The following is a 23,509-nucleotide window of genomic DNA, read 5'->3' on the forward strand; positions in this document are numbered from 1 at the left end:
CCCTGCGAAGCCACCGGGAAGGCTCCGTGGAAGGCGGTCCACCCAGGGCGCGGCGCCCTCTGCTCAGACCTCCAGTCTGGGGGAGGCCCGGGAGGGAGGTCCGGGGTGAGGTCCTTTGAGAGCAGCTCAGAGGAGACCAGGCGCCTCCCAGCCTGTCGCAGCCCTCCCCGCGGCTGAGTCTGACCAGGGGACGGGGCGACACAGACGTCCCGCGCGCTCGCCGCGGCCTCCTCTGTCATCTCTGAATCTGACCAATTGCTTTTGGCGCCGGGAGGCGAGTGACCCTCTGCCGGGTCGTTGGACAGGTGCTGCTGGCCCAGGCAGTGCCGTTCATCTCGGTGCGGGAGGAGCGGGCTTTGGAATTCAATTCAAAGGGGAAGTAACTCGGGCCGGGAGACCAGGATTGCACAGCTCGGCAGAAATCCCCGATTAACTCAGCTCCCGGAGGCGCCCGGCCCACGGCCCCAGGAGCCACACCCAAGCTGCCCGGGTTTCTGTCCCTTGCATCTTCCTTTCCATCATGGTGGGGGTGACAGACACCTCTTGCTTGCTGCTGGTCACCCCTGGGACCCCATTGCCGCTGAGAGCTGATGAGTGGTCAAGTCTACAGCAGTGACGTGGCCCAGGAGCCCAGAAGGACAGGCCACTTATGGAGAGGGCCCTATGTGCCCACCTGGCTGCACACCGCCACCGTGGACCTCAGCACAGCCTGTGCCATTGCTAGTTTACAGATGAGGACTTGAGGCTCAGAGAGGTTCGGTGACTTCCCTGAGGTCCCACAGCCCCAAATGACAGAGGAGGAATTCAACTCCAGATGTGTCTGAGGCACTTTCCTAGGCACCGGGGCAGCCAACCCTGCAAGCACACAGGTGAACGTGAACATTGTGATGGGGACAGGTGAGCTGAGAAGCCTGGACGCCGGCAGCTACGTGCTCCCAAATCCCCCAGACACTGACCCTCAGGCCAGGACCTACCCAGGGCCCTCTGTAAACGCAAATATTGCCTGAAGGACAACCTCATTAAATTGTTATTACTCGGGTCACCTTAACAGACATACAGTGTATGTATTACAGGAGGTGATGATCCCAGTGTGTTATAACCTGCTCAAGCCACACCTGAACTCCTGAGATCAGTAGTGGGCACAAAGAAAGACACAGATAATAGGGGTGAACTCAGAAGAGAGTGACTGGTGAGGGGTCACATGGTCCGGTCCTGTAGGGGGAATGTGAAGGAAATGGGATGCTTGAAATTGCTGCCCTGTTTTGAGTGACCCCAGGGCAGACCCAGGGTCCAGTGTGCTCTTCAGGCCTCAGAGGCCACAACCAGGCTCGGAGGAAGGAATTCCAGCGTTGACCTTGATGTCTGTGTGGACGAGCTGGGAACCATCAGCTTCTGCGTCGCCCCTGTTCAGGGGACCCCGACGTCTGGAATGGGACGACAGCCCAGGACTTCCAACTCCAGGAGGCGATGATGAAGCCATAGATAAGGGGGAGTTTCTTCACTATTAACTCAAATAAACCTGGCCTAAAACGGAATCTTGGGTTTCAAGGGCTTCAGATCTACGACGAGCGTGCGATGTGGCTGACGGAGAAGGACATGGGAGCGTCAGGGCTGGAAAACACGGCAGCGAAGTACGGTTTTTGGAGTAGATGGTGATTTTATAAGAAAACGGGCAAATCACGGAAAATCCGTGCATCTGCCTCACGAGGGGTCGAGCGTGGGGGGCCGAGGTCATGCCGCGGTGGGAGGGGCCGGCGGCCAGGTGGCTCTGCACTGTCGCTGTCACAGAGGAGCCTGTGTCGCCCGTGGAGAGTGTGGCTGTTCCGTGAGTTTTCGGGCAGCAGCTCCGCGTTTCTCCGCACAGTGGCACGAGGGCCCGGGCTCGGCACTGGGGCGTCTCCAGGGTCCGTCCCCACCTGCCAGTGGGGCCCTGGGGTCTGCACGCGGGCAGGGTCCGCCTCCGTTCACGGCCCCGCTTCCTCAGAAGGGCTGTTGCTCGTGGGTCCCCGGATGCGCCCTGATGGGGGCTCGCCTGTCACCCAGGCGGGGCCGTGATGCACCTCTGTTACAGGACGGGGGCCACCGGAGACGGCAAACGCAGACGCCAGGGTCCCAGTGGAGACCACTGGCTCCAGGACTGGCCAGGGCATCGTCTCCCAGCTGATTCTTATGCTTATTCATCTAAGAACCAGGGCTCTAGAGGGCAGTGGAGCCAGAAAGGGAAGGTTCCGGAAGGAAGGAAGGGCGGACTGGGGGCTCTGAGACAGGAAGGGAGAGCTGCCTGGGAACCGCAACTTCTAGAATGAAGCCAAGGGGTGTGAACTCGAGCTAACTCCCAGGGCCTGGGGCCAAGAGTATCTGGGGAAGCAGAATCAGACAAGGGGAAGTCAGGCCTTCGGCCCGGCCTGAGCCTGACCACGCTCCCAGCGACAGCTGTCCCAGCCTGCACACTTCTGCTCATAAGCTCGCTCCTCCTCCAGCCCTGGGCCCCCCACCTTGCCGCCTTCTGGAAGCCCTCTGGGACGGCTCCTGGCTCACTCACCTCCCGTGAGCCCCCTGGAGCTGCATAGGTGTGGCCATGAGCCCGGGGAGGAGGCCTCCGATCTGTCTGGCTTTGTCTGTCAGGGTCTGGAAAGCAGGGGATGGCGGTAGGGTGGGGTGAGCAGGGCTCTGTGTCCAGTGGCCACAGGGGAGAGTGATGAGTCAGAGGGGATGCTCCTGTCCTGGTCCTGGGATGTTTCACCCTCCTCTGCTCCAGTCTGATCTGTCCTTCTAATCATGCCTGTTGTGTGATGTGAATCTGCTGTCTGTGGCGGGTTGGCACAAGGGTCCCCAGGCACAGGGATCACACGGTGGGGATGCCTGGCTCCCTGCAACTGTGCAGTGTCTCTCCAGGACCTGCCTCCCCCCGCATCTCACCTGCCCCCTTGGGGACGTGGCTCAGGCCTGTAGCTTGGCAGCCGGGGGATCTCTGGACCTTGAGTGAGGGGGCTAGAGGAGGCAGGATGTGGCACAGGGTAGGGGCACAGACGCTGCATGGCCTGGTGGCCAGCATGGGGACGGCCCCCTGTGGTGGCTGCTGGCTCCTCCTTATTTCCAGCCTGGTTTCCCCGTCGGTCACGGGCCTCCGGTGCTCTGGGAGCCCCCTCTTTCCGCAAGCCCCCTCTCCTTAACAGCCTCAGCCCCTCTAGGAGCCCTGCCCCCCAGGGACCCCCTACTGAACTGGCAGTGGGCTGGTGTGGGAGGGGGCGCCAGGTGATGCTGACGCACCGGAAGGCCAGAGCTTGCAAGGACGGATTGGGTCCCTCGGGGCAGCTCCCAATCCCCAAACGCAGCAGGCAGGTCGCGAACAACTCAGTTCGGACAGCCCATTTGCGGAGCCAGGGCCCAGCAGGCCCAGGGAACCAGGTAATGGACGCTCGAAGGTTTTGGGGTGAGAAGGTCTCACCCGCCTCTGAAGGGTCATGAAAGGGGAGGAGCTGGGAGGGAGGGACGGCTCAGCTGCTGTCCTTTCCCAGAAGCGGCCGATCTGGTGGGCGCAGGTACATGACCCCCATGCGCACAAATGCCTCTATTTTACAAACGGGTCACTCAGAGGCAAGCGCTGTGAATGGTGGTCCCCCTACCCCTGAGGCCGCCGGCATTCAAGCTCCAGGCTCATCAAGGGGAATGAAGGGGTGAGTCGGGGGGACCCTCTGGGGGTCCATCAACCCAGGCCTGCGCCAGCTACCCCCTCTCCCACTGGCCCATTTGCTCTTTCCGGCACTTTCTGGTTCTTTCCGGCCGGGGTGGATCTTTGGGGACCCTGGTTGAGATCCTTCCTGACACACAGGAGGCTGAAGGAAGAGGGGAGGAGGTCCTGGAACCCCTGCCCGCCCCCCGCCCCCCAAGGTTCGGCCATGCTCTCCCGGAGAGTGGGAGCAGTGGACCGTCCTGCAGGGCACGTCCACCTGGGCCCGGGGCGGCCTCTGGGGATGGAGCCACCTCCGTGGCAGGCCCGGCAGGTCCTCATGTCTGTGAGTGCCCTGGTTCCTTCGCAGCACCCTCCCTCACCTCTCTGCCCCCTTGGTCCTCTCTCTTTCTGGGCAGGAACCAGGGGCAGAACCAGGGGCCCATCCCTGCAGCCCTGCTGGGTGCTCCCTGGTTTCGTGCTGGGCAGGGTTGAGGGAGGGTATTCCTCTTTGCTGCCTTCTGGGGCTCTCCTGCAGGGTGCACCCCTTTCCCTAGAGCACCCCCCCAAACCCAGGATGAAGTCCTCTGTTTATGCTTAATGGCTTCTGGATACCCACTGCTCTCCATCCTATTCTGCTGTGAACTTGTCCTAACAGCTTTCTCTGCTAATTCATACTAGGGTGTGAGTGATTGCTAGTAGCTTATCTTGAGTCTTTCATTAAGAAGCTTTGCATTCCTACTGGGAAATGAAACCTTAGCTGTCTTGATCCGAAAGGAATGCGTGATAATCACCTCCCTCGAAGAGCTACTGAGAGAGGGGAGGGAGAAAACAGGAATGATTCATCAAAAGATCTCTCTGAAATTTCAGTCTGGTAGACAACTCAGCAGGTTGTTCAGCCTTCCAGAGCCTCAGCCTCCCCTTCCGTACGATGGAGATTTTAATAACACCTGCTGGTCCAGGCGTGTAGGAGGACTGAACGAGAGGGCCTGTGGACGGCAGGGTCCTACGCCTGGGATGCAGTAGCTGCTCCATTAATGCTCAGTGGTCAGGGTGGGTGAGCGCCAGTGCTGGGATGGCCCTGGTCCTGCACAGCAGACCTTTCTCATGAACTCAGCTGCCTGTGCGCAGGCGGTCCCATCGCGGACCTGGGAGGCCTGGCCCCAGCACAGCTCCTGGCTCATCTCTCTCCTGCCGATCCTCCTCCGGTACCCGCTGAAGGGGTGGGGATCCTATAGCGTCCTCCAGGGGCGATTCAAACCTTTAGCCCGTAGTGACCCCTGCTGGGAAGGAAGGAGGCTGCTCTGCAGAGAAAAAATGCGTCGCACATCCCCAGGGGCAGGAGAAAGCCAGGCTGGACCTGGGCCTGCGGGCTGGGCTACCCAGAGGCCTCCCAAATGGGCGAGGCTTTTGTTTTTGTTACAACCAGCTGGAAGGCCCCCTGTGGGTGTGTGGGGCGGGGGCTGGCAGAGGGCAGCCCGCAGGAAGACCTCGGGGGCAGCTGACTCCTGCTCGCTCTGCACCTGCAACACCAGGTGGAGATCAGGCTGATGCCTCTACAAGCCTAGGACCCCAGAGGTCGCCAGCACAGCCCCAGAAGGAGGGGAGGGCCTGGCCGGATGCTCCCTCACAGCCCAGGAGGAACCAGCCCTGCCGACACCGCAATCTTGGAGCTGCAGCCTCCCCGGTCGGGGAAACAGGAGGCAGCTGGTCTGTGGCGCTTGGTCACGCAGCCCCAGGAGACTCACGCACGCCCATCGTGCAGGTGGGAAGACCGAGGCAGTCCAGGCCTCAGGTGGGCTGGTGGGTGGATGATGGGCGAGAGCAGGCGCCTGAAGGGCACTGATGCCCCGCGGGCAGAGGAGGAACTCCGGCCTCTGATCACACAGCCAGTGACCCGCCAAACTGAAGGAGGCCCTTCCCCATCTCAGAGAAAAAGGAAAATCCTCTCAGGTACAGGAGGAAAAAGGGGCCAGGCCGGGCTCGCCAGCTCGGGATCTCATCCGGCCTTGGAGCCCAGGCTTCCGCCTCCTCCGGGGAGCCCTCCTGGCAGCTTCCTGCTTGGCCCCCATTTCCCACCCCTCCAGCTCCTGGTGGTTTGGGTGGTCTTCCCGCTTGACCAGGAGCCCCTCCAGGCTGCTCTCCAGTCCGCCTCCCCGTACGTTTCCTGGCCTGGGCACAAAGGCGGTTGGGCTGCATGTGCAGTGATGGGCTGGGCACCACGAAAGGCCTCCGTGGGGGTGCTCGACCAGCGATCCCTGCCCTCGCCCACACCCTACCCAGCGTGGGAGCTTCTGAGGAGGTGGGCAACGTTCTCTGGGGGAAGCCGCCCCTTGTGTCAGTGCCCTCTGGACAAAGCAGAGAGCCCAGTGGGGCGGAGAGAGATGGGCAAGAGACACAGCATGCCGAGAGCAGGGTGGGACAAGCGTAATTTAAGGCAGCTGACAGGCCCATATGTGCTAGGAGGCCTGCGCCACCTGCCTTTCTCCTTCACACACCTGACAAGGACGGCTCAGGATGGGCCTGCGGCTGCCGCGGGCTGCAGAGTGCCAGGCACGGTGACGGGGGCGGCCCCCAGGCCCGGGCAGGAGGCTCAGGCTCTGGCCGTGACCTCCACTGTGCCGGGGCATGGGGGCTGTCGGAGCTCAGGCCCAAGACAGAACTGGCCCTGTCTGCTGGCTTTCCTCTGCCTGGGAGGGGTCCTGGGAGCCCTGTGTGCTCTGCGGGTGGGCCAGTGGTTGGTGGCCTCCCAGTCAGCCAGTCCCGGTGTCATTCTGTGGCTGCCCTGGACCACGTACTGCCAGGCACCTTGGGAACCCCGAGGTTAGCAAAGCAGAGACAGTCCCACCTTCCAGGGCTGTCATTTGGGCGGACAGACAGAAAACCTGCAGACAAACCAGCTCATCCAAGGGCAGGCCAGCCCGAGACCCTCACTCAGCACCCCTCCCCACAGCCCCAAACTCTGGCAGCAGATGGGAATGCCTCTCATCAGTCTGGGCTCTGGCCCCCCGGCAGCTGCCCTCGCGGGGTGGGACCCTCCCTGGCCTGCAAGCACCAGCCTCCGACCTGAGCCTCCCACCCCAGCACGCAGGGCTCTCCCTTCCTTAGAGGCCAACAGTGGAGGCACCCAGACCTCCCCATGGAGCTACCAGCTCCCGTGGCAAGGGGACAGCTCTCTTCAGCACCCCTAAGCCCTGAAGGTGCCCTGGGCTGGGCCGGCCCCCTCCCCCGCCCAGGAGACTCTGTCTGCTGGTCCTGGAGGCCAGACCCCACCCACTGCCCCTCAGGCTCCCAGTTCCTCGACATCCCCACTGCCTCTGGCTGGCTCCTCGCCTTGGCCAGTGGTGGAGAAGAGAGGAATACTGATCCGAGTGGAATATCAAAACATCAAATGCTCAGGCTCATCTCCCGCAGCCGGGGAAGGAGCGAGCAGCAGGGGAGCGAGGTGCTGCGCACAGGCCCGCTGCCCCAAGGTGGAGCCTGCACCCCAGGGCCACCCCCCACATGCTGCCCTGCCCACTGGATCTCTCCCTGCGGGGAGGGCCTGCAGCCCCACGGGACACATCCTTTCAAAGCTTTGGCTGAAGCCTCTGGCTGGTGAGGTTCAGTGAAAGACTCTCTCTCCTCCAGGGAACCCCGCGGTGATGGGGGAGGGGGGGGCCGGGAGCTGCAGGAGCCAGGAGAAGGCAGCAACTATGTGTTAGCTACTTTGGGGGTGCGATTGGGCTTATCGGGGGGTGGGGAACTGAGCGGGGGCTGGGCAGCCCCAAACCAAGCCCACTGGCTGGGCTCCCACCTCCCTTCCCGAGGAGCCCCCACGGGCCCCCAGGTCCACACAGGTCCCCGGGCCGGGACAAGCTGCATGGGATGTCCCACATCACTGCCTCTTCCTTCCACCCTGGGGGTTCTCTCCACCCCCAGGCCCCCAACCAGACCCCCACTGCCTCCTGCCTCTCCCAGCCCCCCAGTGCACTGGGGCTCACAGAGGGCCCCCCCCTCCTCCTCACACTCCCCTGGGTGGGGCTGGGCAGGGACAGGGATGCCCAGACCTGCCAGCCAGGGGAGCCCGCTGGGTGGCCAGCGCCAGGGTGACCAGGATGTGTCCTGGGCCCCTTCGGAGCCTTCATTTCCCGTGGGCAAATTCCACATCTCAGCTGGCTAGCAGAGTTAGGAGCCGGCATTTTCCAGATGGCAGTTCACGGCCATCCCATAATTCATCCTTGTCACACAAGTGTCGTCTTCCAGTCTCCTGCCCACCCCGGGAGTCTACAGCCCCTCCCGCCCCTCAGGTCTCCCTGGCTGCCGCATCCACTGTCTCCTTCTCCAGGCCAGTGCTGGCCCTGAGAACTGACTCAGGGAGGACGGCTGAGGGATGTGCAGCTGGGATGCACCAGGGACGCGAACCCCGCCCTGTGACCATGACCCTGCCCTGCCGAGCCTCAGCACAGTCCCCATCCATTCAACCAGCTGGGCTGACACTGCTCTTCACCGGACTACTGTGAGCTCCCGCCCCGCGGCCTCGCCCCGCGTCCTCGCCCCTAGGGTCCACCGAGGGTTGTGAGCTGGCCACCGCAGCACTGACCCAGCCTTCCTCTGCCTCATCCCGAAACAGCGCCCAGGGCCAAAGTGGTGGCTCATTGCGTGAATGCTGGAGGAGAGAGGGCGGTGGTGGCAGGGTCCAGTGGGCCTCGGACCACTGACCTTCCTGGGCCCCCGGGGGGCGCGGGCCTGTGGAGCAGCGGCACATGCCACATCCATTGTCTCCCGGGGCTCAATCCCCATTCTCACAAGAGAATTTCAGAAAAGTGAGGACCTCACCAAAGACACGGAGCCAGAGGAGGCAGCCGGAATTCACCCCCACACCTGCCCCTTCCCACAGCACCTGAAGAGGATCCACAGCTCCCCACACCGACCGCTGACGGGGACGGGCAGAGTTGGTCCAGCCACGCTGCCCCTGATGCGCCCCACAGGGAACTCTCTAGAGCCAGGGCGGGGGCCGACCCTCCTTTCTCGGGAGCCTTCAGTCCCAAGAGCTAACACTGTCCCCCACAACGCCAGGGACCCCAGACGGCAGGCCTGAGAGTGGCCTCCCTTGAGACGTCTGGGCCTGGCATTGTGTCCCGGAGGCTCAGCTTTTCAAAGGCTCTGCTGGCCTCCGGGGGGGCCTGGGAAGCAGGGTCCTGTGGGCCTCACCTTCTGCTCCCAGGACCCCTGTGTGCACCCAAAACTCTGGCGGAGGTCTTCATCGCAGCCTGAGTACCTCTCCACTGTGTCCTCCATTCTGCCAATGCAGAAATTTAGAAATATCCCTTTTCAGGTCTGTTCTTTTTTACAAAAAGAAAGTGCTGTGGGCCAACGACGCCAGAAATCAAAGGCACTGACCAGGTGAGAGGGGCTTTGGGAGTGACCGCGCAAGGGGCAACCGTCTGCTCCAATGTCTGGAAGCTCCTGCCCTACCAGGCTTCCCCGCCCCTGGAGATGGGCGCGGTCCCCTGGGGTGGCGCTGGCCAGAGCCTGCCGGAGGGGGCCGCGGCATCGGGATGTGTGTGCAACGCAGCACCGTGTGCTGCCCTGGGACCCGCGGCCCTCCGGGTGGCTCCACTCGCCGGCTCCGATTGCCTGGGCAGTGCGGGGGGCCCGGGGGACAGAGCCAGTGCCCGCCGCCCGTGGGCCAGCCCCCAGGGACCGTGGAACAAGTCAGCAGAAAACCAACTCGCTCCCGCCACCTGCTGCTCTCCGCCCCTTCCCCGCGCGACTCCAGAACCCAAGCGCAGCCTCCACAACGCCCACCGCCACCACCCGCAGTGGGGCCCTTGCTCCACGGACCCAGCGGAGGCCCCTCCCGGGCGCGGGGCCGGCCGCGCGTGCGCGCGGGACACTCACGGTGCAGCAGGGCATGCGGGCGCGCGGCTCCCTCCTCCAGGCGTGCGCGCTGTCTCCCCCGAGGCTGCCCTGGGCGGGCTGTCAGCCGGTGGACTCTCGGCCAATGCCGCGGACCCAGGCCGCCCAAGCCGGGGACCCTGCAGCTCCGGAGCTGGCCGAGGTGCGAGGGGAGCTGCCGAGTGGTGGCCGGGGATGGGGCGCCGGGTAGGTGTTGCAGGGGCTGTGCGCTGGGCTGGCCAGAGCCAGGGGGTCACTGCAGGGGACGGCAGCTCCCAGGGGGTGTGGAGGAGACTAGTGTCCCAGCTTTTCTCAGGCCTGCCCCTGTGTGCGCTTCACCAGAGCCTGCAGCTGTCCCCTTCAGCCCCGAGCTGCCACCAGCAGGACCAGCTGCTGCGGCTGCCTCCGGGGTGCCAGGCAGATCTGGATCCAGCCTGGGCTGCGGTCCCAGGTGCACGCTGGGGTGTTACCTAACGTCCCAGGGCAGCTGCGCCTTCTCTCTGGCAGGTTTGCTGAGGGATAATAGGGGAAACAGATGGTTCATTGTTCAACAGCCAGCAGACCCTCCTGACAGGGCACCCCGTGACCTCCCATGGCCTCTCTATGCAGTAAGAGGTGGGGCGGTGCCTGCGGCACAGAGGGGGTGGGTGATGGCCCAGAGCCACACAGCAAGTTAGGGGCACTGGGGATTCAGCCCCGTCTTCCTGTTTTCTAGTGTAATTTCCTATCCCCTTGGGTAACCAGCTCCCCACCAGCCCAGCCCGGCCCAGCCCAGCCCTGCGCGCCCCTCCCTCCTGGCCCCGCCCCTGGCAGCACCTGCAGCAGTGGGGGAGCAGCAGCTCACAAGTCCCTTTCAGGAAGCTGTGTTGGGAGAACTGCAGGTCCCCAAACACAGGCGACTCCTCGTGGGGCTGCGGAGGGAGACAGTTGGACAGTCTTTCCCCGGAACGTGTCAGCAGCACTGTCCAGGCCCTCCGCTGAGGGTGTCTCTGCCTCTTGGATGGTAGCCTCCCCTTAACACCCCCTACTCTGCCGCTGGCCCAGAGTGGCCCACGGGCTGCGGGATTCAGGGCTCAGAGGGCTGCCCGGGTGGCTAGAGCTGCCCCTGTCCACCTCTGCCCTGCAGGGTCTGGTAAACATGACCCTCGGATTGCTCCTTTGTCACGGGGAGGGAGCGGCAGAAGACCGTGGAGGTCCACAGCCTGGGCTTTGTCCTTCGGCCTCTCTGTGCCTCAGTTTACCCGACCCCATGGGGATCCGGGGTGGTGCCCTCTATAGGGGGATGGTACCTGAGTTCAGGGCATGCGGTCCGTGCTCAGCAAACACATTGTGACCCGTCCTTTCCCATCCGACCTCACAAGAACGCCTCCTGGTGGCCTCTGCTCCCATTTCACAGACACAGACGCTGCGTCTCCACCAGGCTCACTGCCTTGTCCTGGTCACAGAGGACGGACGGCTCAGAGGCCTAGAGCCCGAGTCTGCACCAGCGTCCCCTGAGGGGAGGGGCAGCTACGGCTGAAGGAGACTCACGGAGACCTTCATGGGGCAGGGTGCAGGGGGCAAGTGTGTGAGTGTGTGCATGTACACATGAGTGTGTACACACATGTGTGCACGTGTGTGCGCAGGCAGAGGGGCTGGCAGACGAGGGAGCCAAGCTGGAGCAGGTGAGGCCAGTGACCCCCCCCCACTTCCTGAGACCAGGGAGGACGGAGGGCAGCCGGGCAGGGCGGGAGCGGGAAAGTGGGTTTGAACCTGAGCGAGGAGCTCACTCTCTGACTTAGCAACGAGGGTGCAGGAGCTGAGTTACCTCCAGAGGCAGAGAGCGCCAGGAATTTCTGCCTTTCGTCACCAATTCTGTGGCTGTGACCCCCCCAGGCCCCTCCTGGGGGGACACCCCGGGACTGGCTGTGCCTTGGTGCTGCAAAGTGGCCTCCAGACCTAGGACAGGCTCCAGTGAAGGCAGGGCTCTGTGAGTGCCCTGCCCACAGCCTCCAAGCCCCGGTGTGTGCTGGGACCTTTGCCAGAAGCTTCTCCAGTGGAGAGTGATACGCAGGGTCCCTGGGACGACCCTGACATCATGACAGCTGGAATCGCAGGAACCGGGGTGGGCACCCCATGCCCAGCCCTGAGAAGTCAACACTGATGATCCCCTACCCGGCCCCATAGCAAGACAACTCCCAAACCGACACCCGGCAGCACTGTCCCCGCTTCAGAGATGCTCGTCCGTTGGTGTCATCTGTCATGGTCATTTCCATTTGCTTCATCTTGTGGGCTCTTGGCGTTCTAGGGTATTCTGCACGCACCAGCAAGAGCCAGGGGCCCCCAGCTTCTACCCCTGAGGACTCTGTGTACGTCCCGGCATGTCCTTCATCAACAGAGACGCGAGCAGAGCAGACGCCCTGCCTGCCTCAGATAGAGGCCCGGGAGGAGCCAGCTGGAGCCTTCCAGATGTCATGATTACACAGTGGGGAACAGGGCTGTCACTGATGTCCCACCCCCACCAAGCGAGGAGGCACAGCCCAAGCGAGTCTGAGGGGCAGGGGGTCTGATCACGCTCCTGGGCCGGAGCTCAGCCGAGCAGCCCGATTCTGCGTCCTTCAAGCTCACGGCAAACGTCAGAATTTTGTGGGAGGTCTGAGGCCTCCTCTGGGACCCAGACCTTGTTGTGATGCAGCCCGTGGGGCCTGCCCCAGGGCTTGTCAACCTGAGCCCGGGGCCTTTGGGGTGGAGTTTGGCTGACCACAATCACCTTGTTCCGAGGGACACTGAGGATGCTGTTAGTTTTCAGAGGAACAGGAAGCCTCCCAGCGTGATGGCATGGAGGGCAAGGAGATGCATTTTCATTTTGATTTCCTTTTATTGCAAAGGGCAGACATTTTATCCTTTCTGGGGAACGGAACAGAACCTACTTCAGAGAAGCACAGGGTTTGGCAGTGACCCGCAACCAAAGTGCATGCGGCCTGGGAAGTTTTCATTTTGCAGGGAATTTGTGAGTCTCGGCCAAGAGTGAAAATTCCTCTTATTCTTCAGGTTTCCTTCTGTCTCTCCCTCGTCTCTCCTTGCCCTCTCCTCCTTCCTGGCCCATTCCCTCCCCCCCTTCCTCCCCCATCTCTGCCCCTTCTCCCTCCCTCTCTTCTTCTCAGTGTTTACTGAGCCCCTAGCAGGCCCGTGCCCAACACAGGGGGAATCAAGTGAGAAACACGGCTTCTGATCCCCATGCTCCCCTGAGCTTGCAAACAGGTGAGTACACCTGCCGAGGAGGCTGCTGTCAGGGTAGGGTTTAGAGACTGCTGAGGTCAAGTCTGGGGAACTTAGAGACCGGCCCAATGGAGGAAGCTGTGTGTGCGCATGAGGCTGGGGAGAGAGGCAAGATGCATGGAGGTGGGTGTAGGGCAGGCCATGAGGGGTGGCTTTCTTCCTCCCACCTTCCTTCATCTTTGGCAAGGAGTTGGGGATGCCCTGAGGAGGAGGAGGAGCAATGATGGTGATGAAGATGGTGATGATGGTGATGATGATGGTGGTGGTGATGACGATCGTGATGATGATGATGAAGATGGTGATGATGATGATGGTGACGGTGATGGTGATGGAGGTGGTGATGACGATGGTGATGAGGATGATGGTGATGATGGTGATATAGCAGTGATGATGGTGATGATGATGGTGATGATGGTGATGATGATGATGGTGATATAACAGAACAACAGAAACGGGTACTGTTCCAGGCACCTGGTGTGAAGTGGCATCACTGACCCCGGGCTCTCCTGGAGCCTATTGGGTCCCCCACATCCTCTCGCCTGGCAGCTGGGGCCATATTTAACCTTGAAAACCTGCTCTTCCCACTTTGTGGTTTCTGGCCAGCCCTGGTCCCAGCCCAGCCCTTGGAGCTGTCTCCACTCTGCCATTTCCCTCTCTAATTTTGGCAAATCAGTTTATTCCAGCTTATCCCCAAAGTGTGGTGCTAATGCTACAGTTTCGGACCCTGTGAGGGGCAGTGGAGGCAATATTTTGGAGCAGGGAGTAACCCGGTCCTCAAATCCCCTCCAGAAAGCCTGCCCTATGAGGGGGTCGGCCTCCTACCTGCTCACAGATGCTGAGCGACCTCCTAATGAGACGCTAATGAGGAGGAGGCACGGCCAGGCTAGCCTCGCTGGCTGTAGGAGGACCTTTCCATCTGTCTGCTCTGGGGGGCCTGGCTCCCCACGGAAAGCCGCCAAATGTCCTTAATTGGTGTCTCTGCAGCCACCACCCCCCACTGCAGGCCAGATCTTCCAGGCCATTAGCTCGGCTGGTGGCAGGCCTCCTGCCGCCCCCTTGCTGGAAGGCTCGCACGCTTGTCTGCGAGGCAGCTGGGAAGTCGTCTCCCAGGCCTGAGACCGCCCTGGCTCCTCAGGCCCTGTGGGCTGAGACGCGGACGGTCCACATCAGATCCCCCAAGGCATGTGGCTCCCAGTGCGGTAGATGTGTTCACGCAGCTGTTGGAGGAGGCCTGGCTTTGCTGCTGCCCAGCTGTGTGGGCCGACGCAGGCCCCACTTTGTCTGGGCCTCAGTTTCTCCATCTGCAGGATGAAGGGGTCCAGTTGCTGTGGGGACGAGTTCTCACCCTGCAGGGGAGTTCAGTGCCACCGACATTTTGTTGCATGTTAGACATGAAGGAGTGTTCATCACATCCACAAAGAAATGAGCTCTCTCCCATTTTTCTTGAAACATGGGGCTCCTTGGGTCTGTTTTCTCCCATTCACGTTCCTCTTCAATCTAGAAAACACCAGTGCAATGCAGCAAGGGGTGTCCTGGGCTCAGGGCCACAGCAGAGGGGGGCCCTCAGAGGGGCGTGAGGCACGCCTGCCAGAAGCCAGTCCCTCCACACCCCTTCTTTGTGGCCAGGTGGCAACGGGGGCCAGGTGTGCCAGCCTCTGACACCCAGGAGATGCCAGAAGTCTGGATGTCGATGTGGAATTTCCCAGTTGTTAAGTGCTGGCCACTGATTAGAAAAGATTCAACCCCTGAGAAGCAGCAAAGGTGCCTCTCTGGGGCTTGCAGGCCACTCGCTGCTGAGCCCTGGCCCAGGGGGTGACCGGCAGAGCCTGCCCCGTGTTGTGTCTGGTGAGCTCTTGGGCTGAGCAGGGTCCCTGGGGCCCGCTGGAGATGCCAGGCAGTCTCCAGGGTGTGAAGCATTCTTGTCGGCAGCTCCAAAGGATGAGTTTGGGGGAGCTGGGTCTCTCCACAGAGCCCCCACCCTGGCATCTGGGCAGCTGGGGGGACATCAAATGCAGACAGATGGGTCCCCGGAAACTCTGGCTGGCAAAGGTCGGCTGCAGGAGGGGTGCAGGGATGCTGCACAAGGGTGGGGAAGGAAGACGGCCCAGGCCAAGGGTCCCCCTGAACCTCAGAGCAGTTTTGCATTCAACCTATTTGTGCCTTTGACTCTAACGTGTGTCTCTAATAGGCAGCATATAGTTGTATCATTAAAAAAAAATCCATTCTGGTAATCTATGCTTTCGTATGGACTGTGTAACTTACAAAGGGTATAGACATCGTTGGGGGAGCATTATTCAGCCTGGGAGCATTATCTCTCCTGGGAGAAAGGAGACAAATGATGTGAGCTCCACATGGACCTAGCTTTTCTCCTGTGGTGCACTGGAGAATGGAGCTCAAGCAGAAAGTGGTTAGTCTGACTGGGCTGGAAGACAGAGGCTGAAATTTGGGGCTGCCAGAGGGACTGGAAATTGAAGAAGAAAAAATTCCAGAATTGAGGGACACACAGAGAGGAGAGCCCTCGAATTTGCATACAAACACCCCTCAAATCCTTGGCAGCTCCTAAACGGTGAAAGCACAAGGAGAGACTCCAAGGAGGCGGGGATGGAGGGCCTGGGAGGTCAAGCTGCTGAGCAGAGACTGTAGCAGCTGCCAAGTGCTGGGAGACAGAGTCTGGAGTTCAAGTCTGTCCAGGTTAGAGAGGCTTTGCAAACACCTCAGATTTTCCATGGCAATACCAGGAAAGCCACACTTTAGGAACATAGACCACAAACCAGGAGGATTTAGGGCTATATTTAAAACCAAGGGCAAACCAGAATGAGCCTACCCTAACAAACCCTAAAGCCTGGTCTCCATAGGAGCAAGGGGATCCGCGAGTAATTTAATTGTCTGCCAGAACAGAGCTTAACATTCTTTGGAGGAAGATATTATAATTCAGAATGTTTAAAATGTATTGGCCACAATAAAAAATATCACTGCACATAAGAAGAAGCAGATAAATGTGACCCATAATCAAGAGAAAAAGTAGTCAATATTGGCAGACTCACAGATGACCCAGATATTGGAATACCAGACTTTTAAACAGCTACTATAAATATGTTTAAGGATTTACAGGAAAAGATGGAGAGAATGAGTAAATAGATGGGAACTAAAAACATCAAATAGGAATTCAAGTACTGAAAACCACAATAACAGAAATAAAAATGTCCGTGGATGGGCTTAACAGCTGCATGGACACAGTAGAAGGAAAGATCAATGAATCTGAAAATAAGTCAATGGAAATCATCCAATTTGGAGTATAGAGAGATTTAATAATTATATCAAGCATCATCATCATCATCGTCGAGCGTGGCACCATATCAAATGCTCTAACATAAGTGTAACTGGAATCTCAGAAGGATGAGAGGGAGACAAGAGGACAGAAAAAATATTTACAGAGATAAATGGTAAAAACTTGACAAAGTGGTTGACAGACATGAACCCATACATTGGGGAAGCTCAGTGAATCCCAAGCAGAATAAATACCAAACAACCCCAACTAAGCACTTCATGGTCCATCTCCTAAAACGCAGAGGTAATAATTTCAAAAGCACCCAGAGAAAAAAGACACGTCATGTTGAGAGAATCCATGATAAGAATGAACTTTGACTTACCATCTGAAATAATAGGAACCAAATATCATGGGATGATATCTTTAAAATGCTGGGAAAGTAATCTGGTCAATGTAGAATTTTAGATTCAGTGAAATTATGTTTAAAGATGAAGGGAAAGTAAAGACATTTTCAGACAGACAGAAGCTAATAGAAATTGTGATCATTAGACCCAAAGTACTAAAGGAGGTTTTTCAGGCTGAAGAGTGGTGATTCAGATCTGAAAGCACAAATGAAGAGTGCAGGAAATGATAAATATGTGGGTAATTATAAATGGATATTTTCTCCTTAATTTATTTAAAATACTCCTGATTGTTTAAAGTAAGAGCAACAAAACCATATACTAGGGTTTATAACAGATGTAGAACAAAATATATAACAATAACCCAAAGGGCTGGAGAAGGGTAAATGGACTTATACCGTTGTGAGGTGTTCATATTATATGTGAAGCTGTACACTATTAATTGTGATAAGTTAAAGGGGCTTGTTATAACCTCTGGAGAAACCTGCCAGAATATAAAACAAAGAGCTATATATGCTAAAAGCCAATAGGGAAGATAAAATGGAACACTAAAGATTATTTGATTAATCCAAAAGAAGGCAAGAAATGAAGAACAACGGGACAATGAACATAAGTGATAAATAGAAAGCAAATAACAACATGGTAGACTTACACTCAACCGTGTCGATAATTACATTAAACGTAAAGGGACTGAATGCTCTGATTAAAAAGTAGAGATTTTGACATTGGGTAAAAAAATACTACCCAATAATATTGCTATTTACAAGAGACACACTTTAAATATAAAGATGCAGATAGATTAAAAGAAAAGAATGAAAAAATATACCATGGAAACAATAATCACAAGATAGTGCAGCTATATTAATTTCAAATAGAGGAGATTTCAAGGAATGGAATATTACCAGAGATCAAGAGGGACATTTCATAATCATTGTATTAGTAACCGATTGCTTCATAACAAATTTCTCTAAAACTTAGCAGCTTAAAACAATAAACTTTTATTATCTTATAGCTTCTGTAGGTCAGGAATTTGGGAATGAATTACCTGGGTGGTTCTGGCTCAGGATCTGTCACATTGTTGCAATCCAAATGTTGACCAGGGCTGCGGTCATCTGAAGTCTTGACGGGGCTGGAGGATCCACTCCCGAGTTGCACATGGCTGCTGGCTGGAAACCACGGTTCCTTGCCGGATGTGGGTAGGAGGACTTAGTTCATGGCTATGTGGGCATCTTCACAGGTCGCTGACATGGCAGATGGCCTCCCCCAGAACGAATGATCTGAGCGAGAGCAGGAGGAAGCCGCAGTGCTTTTTGTGACCCGTCTATGCAGTCACGCATCATCACGTCTGCTTTAATCCATCCGTTAGGGAGATTTACTTCCTCCCTTCCTCAAGGTGAAGCGAATCAGCCTCCACCTTTTGAAGGGAGGAATAAAGAATAATTTGTGGGTGTATTTTAAATTCATCACGTGATAAAGTGGTCAATGCATCAGAAGCACATAATAATTCTAAATAGGTATGGGTCTAATTACACAGTGTCAAAATACATAAAGCAAAAACTGATAGAAATAAAAGGAGAAATCGACAAATCTATAATCATAGTTGGACAGTCTAACACTCTTCTCAGTAATTAAATATAACAAACAGATAAAAACAAATCAGTAAGAATATAGAAAAATTGAACGTTATTTAAAAAATGGACCTAGTTGGAAACTTTAGAACACTGCATCTAAGGACTGAAAATACACATGATTTTCAAGTGCATATAGAGCATTTCTTACAATAGATCATATGCTGGGCCATAAAGTAAGTTTCAACAGACTCAGAAGGATTGAAGGATATAAAGCATATTTTCAGACCACAGAGGAATTATATGAGAAATCAATAACAAAAAGATAAAAGGAAATTCCTCAGTATTTGGAAATCCAGTAACATATTTTTAAAAGAAATCACAAAGAAAATTAGAAAATATTTTGAACTGAATGATAATGAAAGTTCAACATATCAAGATGTGTAGGAGGCAGATGGAGCTGAGCCTGAAGGGGAAACTGAGGCTTTCAATGCCTGTTATTAGAAAATAGGTGAGACTCAGAAGAAATGTCGAAGCTGCTTAACTCAAGAAGCTAGAAAAAGGAGAGCAAATTAAACGCCCATGAAGCAGAAGGAAAGACATAATAAAGACAAGCAGAAATCGGTGAAACAGAAAACAGATGAACACTAGAGAAAAAGCAACAAAACGAAAAGCTGGTTCTCTCAAAAAGATTAATAAAATTGATAAACGCTTAACAAGGATGATCAAGAGAAAACACAAATTACCTATACTAGAAATAAAAAAGAGACAGCACACAGACTGGACAGACAAGGAAAGGGATAAGGGGACATCATAGCCAACTTTATGCTAAATTCAAACTTAGTGAAATGGAAAAATTCCTTGAAAAGCAAGACTTTCTGAAACCGATGCAAGAAGAAAAAGAGAACTGAATAGCCTGAGGTTTGTTAGAGAAACTGAAACTGTATTTTAAACTCCTTTCACAAAAACTCTAGAGCCAGATGGCTTCTCTAGTGAAATGATACTGGTTTCACCCAAATTCTTACAGAGAATAGAGCAAGATCCCCAAACTGACAAGGACATTATGAGAAAATAAGAAACCAACACTAGTGGTGACCATAAATGCAAATACTCTCACCAAAATATCAGCAAATCGAATTCATCAAACTGTAAGAAGAATAGTACACTAGGGGCAAGTGGGGTTTACGCAAGGAACACAAGGTCAGCATTGGAAAATAAGTCAGTGTCATTCACCACATCAACAGAGAAGAGGAGCAAAACTGTATAATTATCTTAATAAATGAAGAAAAACATTCGGTACAATTCAATACCTAGGCATAATTAAAAAACAACTACTAACATGGTATGCCCATTGTCCCCCGGGCGTCCTCTGCCCCATGTCTGGAGCATGCCCGTTCCCATCCCAAGGCCCCGCTGCCACACCCTCCTCTGTGGTCCCTGTTTTCTCCTCTTCTCGGGAGGTGCCCAGGTGTCAGAGCTCTCATTAGTGGCGGTTAGTCCCTCCGCACCCACACCACCTTTGTAAGGCTCCGTGTAGCCACTCCTTCTCCAGGAAGCACCCCCACCCCTGTTCTCTGAGTGGGGATGCCTGGCCCTCCTCCCTACTTCCCTAACATTAAGGTGACCAGAGGATCTGTCACCTGCACTGGGACACGCGAGCAGAAGGGGGCACTAATGACGCTAGGACAGAGGTTATAAACTGGGACTGTCAAGGGCCAATGGGGACGCGGGGAGCCTCCCTAAGCCTTCCTCACACTCCGTGCACCCTCACACACTGCCTTTGAATTGTGTTTATGAGCCTGTCCCTTCTCCAGATGCCAGGCCCCTTGGGGACAGGGGTCATACCACGGCGTGTCCACATCTGGAGCTCCTGCTCGGTGCCCAGCACGGAGTTGGCCCTAATGATGTTTGTTGGCTGAAAGGGGAGAGTGTGGCCAAGGGAGGCCGAGGGGCCTGGGGTGGCTGGACTCTACCGGGAGCAAACCTGGGCCCCTCCCTTATCTGACATCTGCACAAGCTTTTGGTCAGTGGTCAGGACTCGGGCTGGCTGGGAAGGTTCCAGAACCCAGGACCAGCCTAGTCTGATTCCATTCAGCTGCACTCCATTTTGGCCTTATCATTGATTTACTTGACCATATCATTCATGCAATGACCCCCTCACCCATCCACCTGTGCATCCATTCAACCAGTGCTCGTCAAGCCCCTTCTCCTGGTCATCCCCGTCCTCAGCACAGGGGGGACAGTGATGGGGAAGGCTGCCCGGCTCCCCACCCTCAAGGAGCTCTCCTTCTAGCTAGAGACATGGGCCCTAACAGGCGAGCAAGTAAGTGAGGAACGCAGGAAGTGAAGCACGCGGTGGGGGCGGCCGCGTGGGCGAGGTGGTCGCCTCGGGTGCTCAGCCGGGGCAGGTGTACACCAGAGGAGCTGAGAACGCTGCACCCACCGCCAGGAAGCCCCCCGAGTCACAGGACAGACAGCCATGAGGACAGACACTGATGGCTGTGCAGGACTCGCCAAGAGCAGGGATGCCAGCAGGCATGGCAGTGGGTATGCCGAGGTCAGGGCGGGCTGGGGACATCTGGAGCTCTGCCTGGAGACAGAGACGGGAGAGGTGATGCAGTGGCCTTGAAGGTCAGGACGGCGACAGCACGGTTTGTCCTCTGCCGCCGCGTGGCTCCTGCCTTTGCTCCTCCAGCAATCCCAGGAAGGAAATATTGCTCCATCTCCTGGTGCAGACTGGGATCTGAGCTGTCAGGTGACTTGCTGGAGGTCACCCAGCTAAAGAGGTGCCAGCAGGATGGGGGTCCAGCCCTGTAACAGCCCCGTCCCTCCAGCTGGCTGCACGCTTCTCCAGGACCAGGGACACTCGCTGGCTCTTTTGGACTCAGGCTGGTGTCCCCACACCCCAGCAGCGGGTTCCAGGGCTAGAGGTCCCTGCCCTCCTCATCGGTCTAGACTGAGCTTTTTATCATGCTCCCCAGACACCGTCATCTGCCTGGCTGCCTGCCTGTCCTGCTGGCGCACAGATGGACAGCTCCACAGGCCCCATTCCCTGGTGCTGATCCCAGGATACCCCATCTCTGAAACCACCCCACCCTCATCCCATTCCAGGCCTTCCAGGAAGGAGGCCACACCCCTCCTTGGGGTCTGGCATGTAGTGTCTCAAGAATGAATGGCCCCTCTTCACCCTAAAGCCAAGCCCTCCCACCTCCCACGCCTGGGGGGTCTTCATGCCCTCTCCCCGAGCCCCCAGGACGTCCTTTAGACTGACAGCACTTGCCTCCCTTGTTGGAATCACCCAGACATAAGGGCACAGTCTGGGAGACCACGCGGTGGGGCATGCTGTGGACAGAACCATGTCCCTCCCTGGGGGTGGCGGTGGGGATAGAATCCTGCAAAGGAGGGTGTCTCTGCGCTGGTGGCCCCGACAGGCAAGTCTTTCTTCTTTCCCATAGTGAGCAACACATTACTTTTCCAGTGAAAAAAGTGACAAATTTTTTGAACAATTCTCCCGTAGTTGTAAAAAGCTTCGTGGTAAGAGATTTCACATCGCGTGTCCAGAATGTCTTCATTCTGGGAAAAGCTGAAACTTCTGTGGATCTCTACTAAAAGAACAGACATGACCGCAGGGGTCTACACCCAAAATGTCTCCCTCTGGGTCCAAATAGTTTGGTGATTTATCTGCTCAATATTTTCGGAAGGCCTTGAGTGTCTTTACAATGAACATGAACTATCTTCTTCTTTTGTAATTATCAAAAAACATAAAATGATTTGTGCTTTGAAAGCTGAAAGGCATGCTTCAGTTTTCCCTCCTCCTCTCCCCTCCTGCTCCTGCCCCTCCTCCTCCTTCTTCACTCTGTCCCTGACTCTCTCTTTCTTCTCAAGGAGACCCATCCCGCGCCCCAGGCAAACACTGGGGGGCAGGGTCTGCAAGGCCGGCAGGGCTGGGGGCACCGGCTGAGCAAAGGGTTCTGGGAGGAGGGGAAGTCGAGGATGGGTTGGGGGCAGGAGCGCGCTCCAGGCAGCAGGTGCCCAGGACGCAAGTGCGGGCGGGCAGCGGGGCTGGACAGGTGGGGAGCGCCCAGCAGGCCAGTCCTTCTGCAGGAGCCCACGTTTGGGCGCATTTGGCGAAGAAGCAGTGCCATCTGCTGGCCTGTGCGGGGACTGCTGGGAGGGCCCTGGGTGGGGTCCCCTGGGTTTGGGGATGTGCAGGTGGGCAGGGCAGGAGCAACAGCGGGTTCCCCCGGACCCTTGGGTGGGAGAGGCCAGAGCACGGCCTTGGTGCACAGCGGGCGGAACCCATGTGGCCTCTCCCCGCAGCCCGCCCACGGGTGAAGCGGGGCCGGCTGGCTGGGCCGTGGGCTCTGCGGGCACTGTGCCATCCTCGCCCAGGTCTGGGCGGCTCCCTCATGCCTCCCTTGGCCCTTAGGCTCAGCACGGGAGTCAGGACCCCGGCTCACACTCTGTCCTCTGTGCTGGGGTCCCCAGAGCAAGGGAGTGGGAGTGGGGTGGGGTCACTTCTGGTCCTGGAAAGGTCTGGCAAGGGCGGGCGCGGCAGGGAGGCCCAGGGCAGACAGCAGGCCCAGGGGCAGCGGCGCCCTCCCCCAGGGCCCTCCGGAGGACGGCCCACAGCGGCCTACGCTTCCCCGGCGGCCAGGCCAAGTGCAGGAGCAGCCTGCAGCTGCCACGGACGTAGTCCAGCAGCGCGGGCAGTGGGGCGAGCGCGGGCAGCAGGATGCTCAGGAGCGGCCGCAGGCTCCAGCAGAAGACAAGCAGCAGGCTGCAGAAGAAGAGCAGGCGCTCCAAGCCCAGGACAGTGCCCGGAGCAGCAGGTCACCCAGAGGAAGAGGATGAGGCCGGCCCCGCAGGCAAGGGACAGCAGCCACTTGGCGCAGGCCGCCTGGTGGCGCAGGGAGGCCATTGGGCTGGCACCAGCATGCAGCAGGCTGCACGCGTGGGCTGGCAGCAGCACGGTCAGCAGGGCCAGGGCCCAGCCGAGGCCTCAGATAACACCCGAGGTGTGCCGTGGCTGGCAGTGCCCGTAGCAGGAGGGGACGATGGTGGAGAGGCAGAGCTCGGTGCTGAAAGCCGCCAGCAGCCAGAGCCCCACGGAGAACGCGGTGAAGGTGATGGCAAAGTAGAGGGTATCATCGGAGCCCAGGGTGACCTGGATGATGGAGAAGGCCATCTGGCAGGCAAGGAACAGGAAGTCCATGGCCGCCAGGTAGAGCACATAGAGGAAGAAGGGGCCCTTCTTTATGTGGCAGCAAAGGTGCCAGAGGACGAGCCTGTTCCCCACCAGCTCCCCAAGGCCAACGCCCAGCGTGAGGTAAAAAACCACGCTGTTGAAGGTTCTCCAGAGCCTGAACATCCTGGCAGGCAGGCAGGCAGGTCCCTGGGAGGAGGTGACAGATGTTGTTGCTGGCATCGCCACCTGGGAGGGCAGAGGCCTCAGCTGGTGTTT

General features: G+C 57.4%; 1 protein-coding gene across 1 annotated transcript; it reads right to left on the reverse strand.

Annotated features, from left to right (window-relative positions):
- Positions 1-1,309: 1,309 nt before the first annotated feature.
- Positions 1,310-23,416, reverse strand: MRGPRG (MAS related GPR family member G). The gene is made up of 5 exons (XM_008508278.2): positions 23,057-23,416; positions 22,686-22,845; positions 2,920-2,991; positions 2,496-2,628; positions 1,310-1,424 (listed from the first exon to the last, which is right to left on the reverse strand). Exons 1-5 carry the CDS (start codon positions 23,414-23,416, stop codon positions 1,310-1,312), a joined length of 840 nt encoding a protein of 279 aa, XP_008506500.2.
- Between the last annotated feature and the right edge of the window lie 93 nt (positions 23,417-23,509).

This window comes from Equus przewalskii, chromosome 11 (genome assembly GCF_037783145.1).
Source record: "Equus przewalskii isolate Varuska chromosome 11, EquPr2, whole genome shotgun sequence".
Lineage (NCBI taxonomy): Eukaryota > Metazoa > Chordata > Mammalia > Perissodactyla > Equidae > Equus > Equus przewalskii.

Excerpts from the sequence above, each read along its gene's own strand:
- MRGPRG (XM_008508278.2), bottom strand. The coding sequence starts at position 23,416 with ATGTTCAGGCTCTGGAGAACCTTCAACAGCGTGGTTTTTTACCTCACG. Across the intron at positions 22,846-23,056 it reads AGCCACGGCACACCTCGGGT|CGCCTGCTCTTCTTCTGCAG; the intron begins GTTATCTGAGGC and ends CTGGGCTTGGAG. Across the intron at positions 2,992-22,685 it reads GGCCTGGCCGCCGGGGAAGC|CCCCCTCACTCAAGGTCCAG; the intron begins GTAGGCCGCTGT and ends TGCCTCCTCTAG.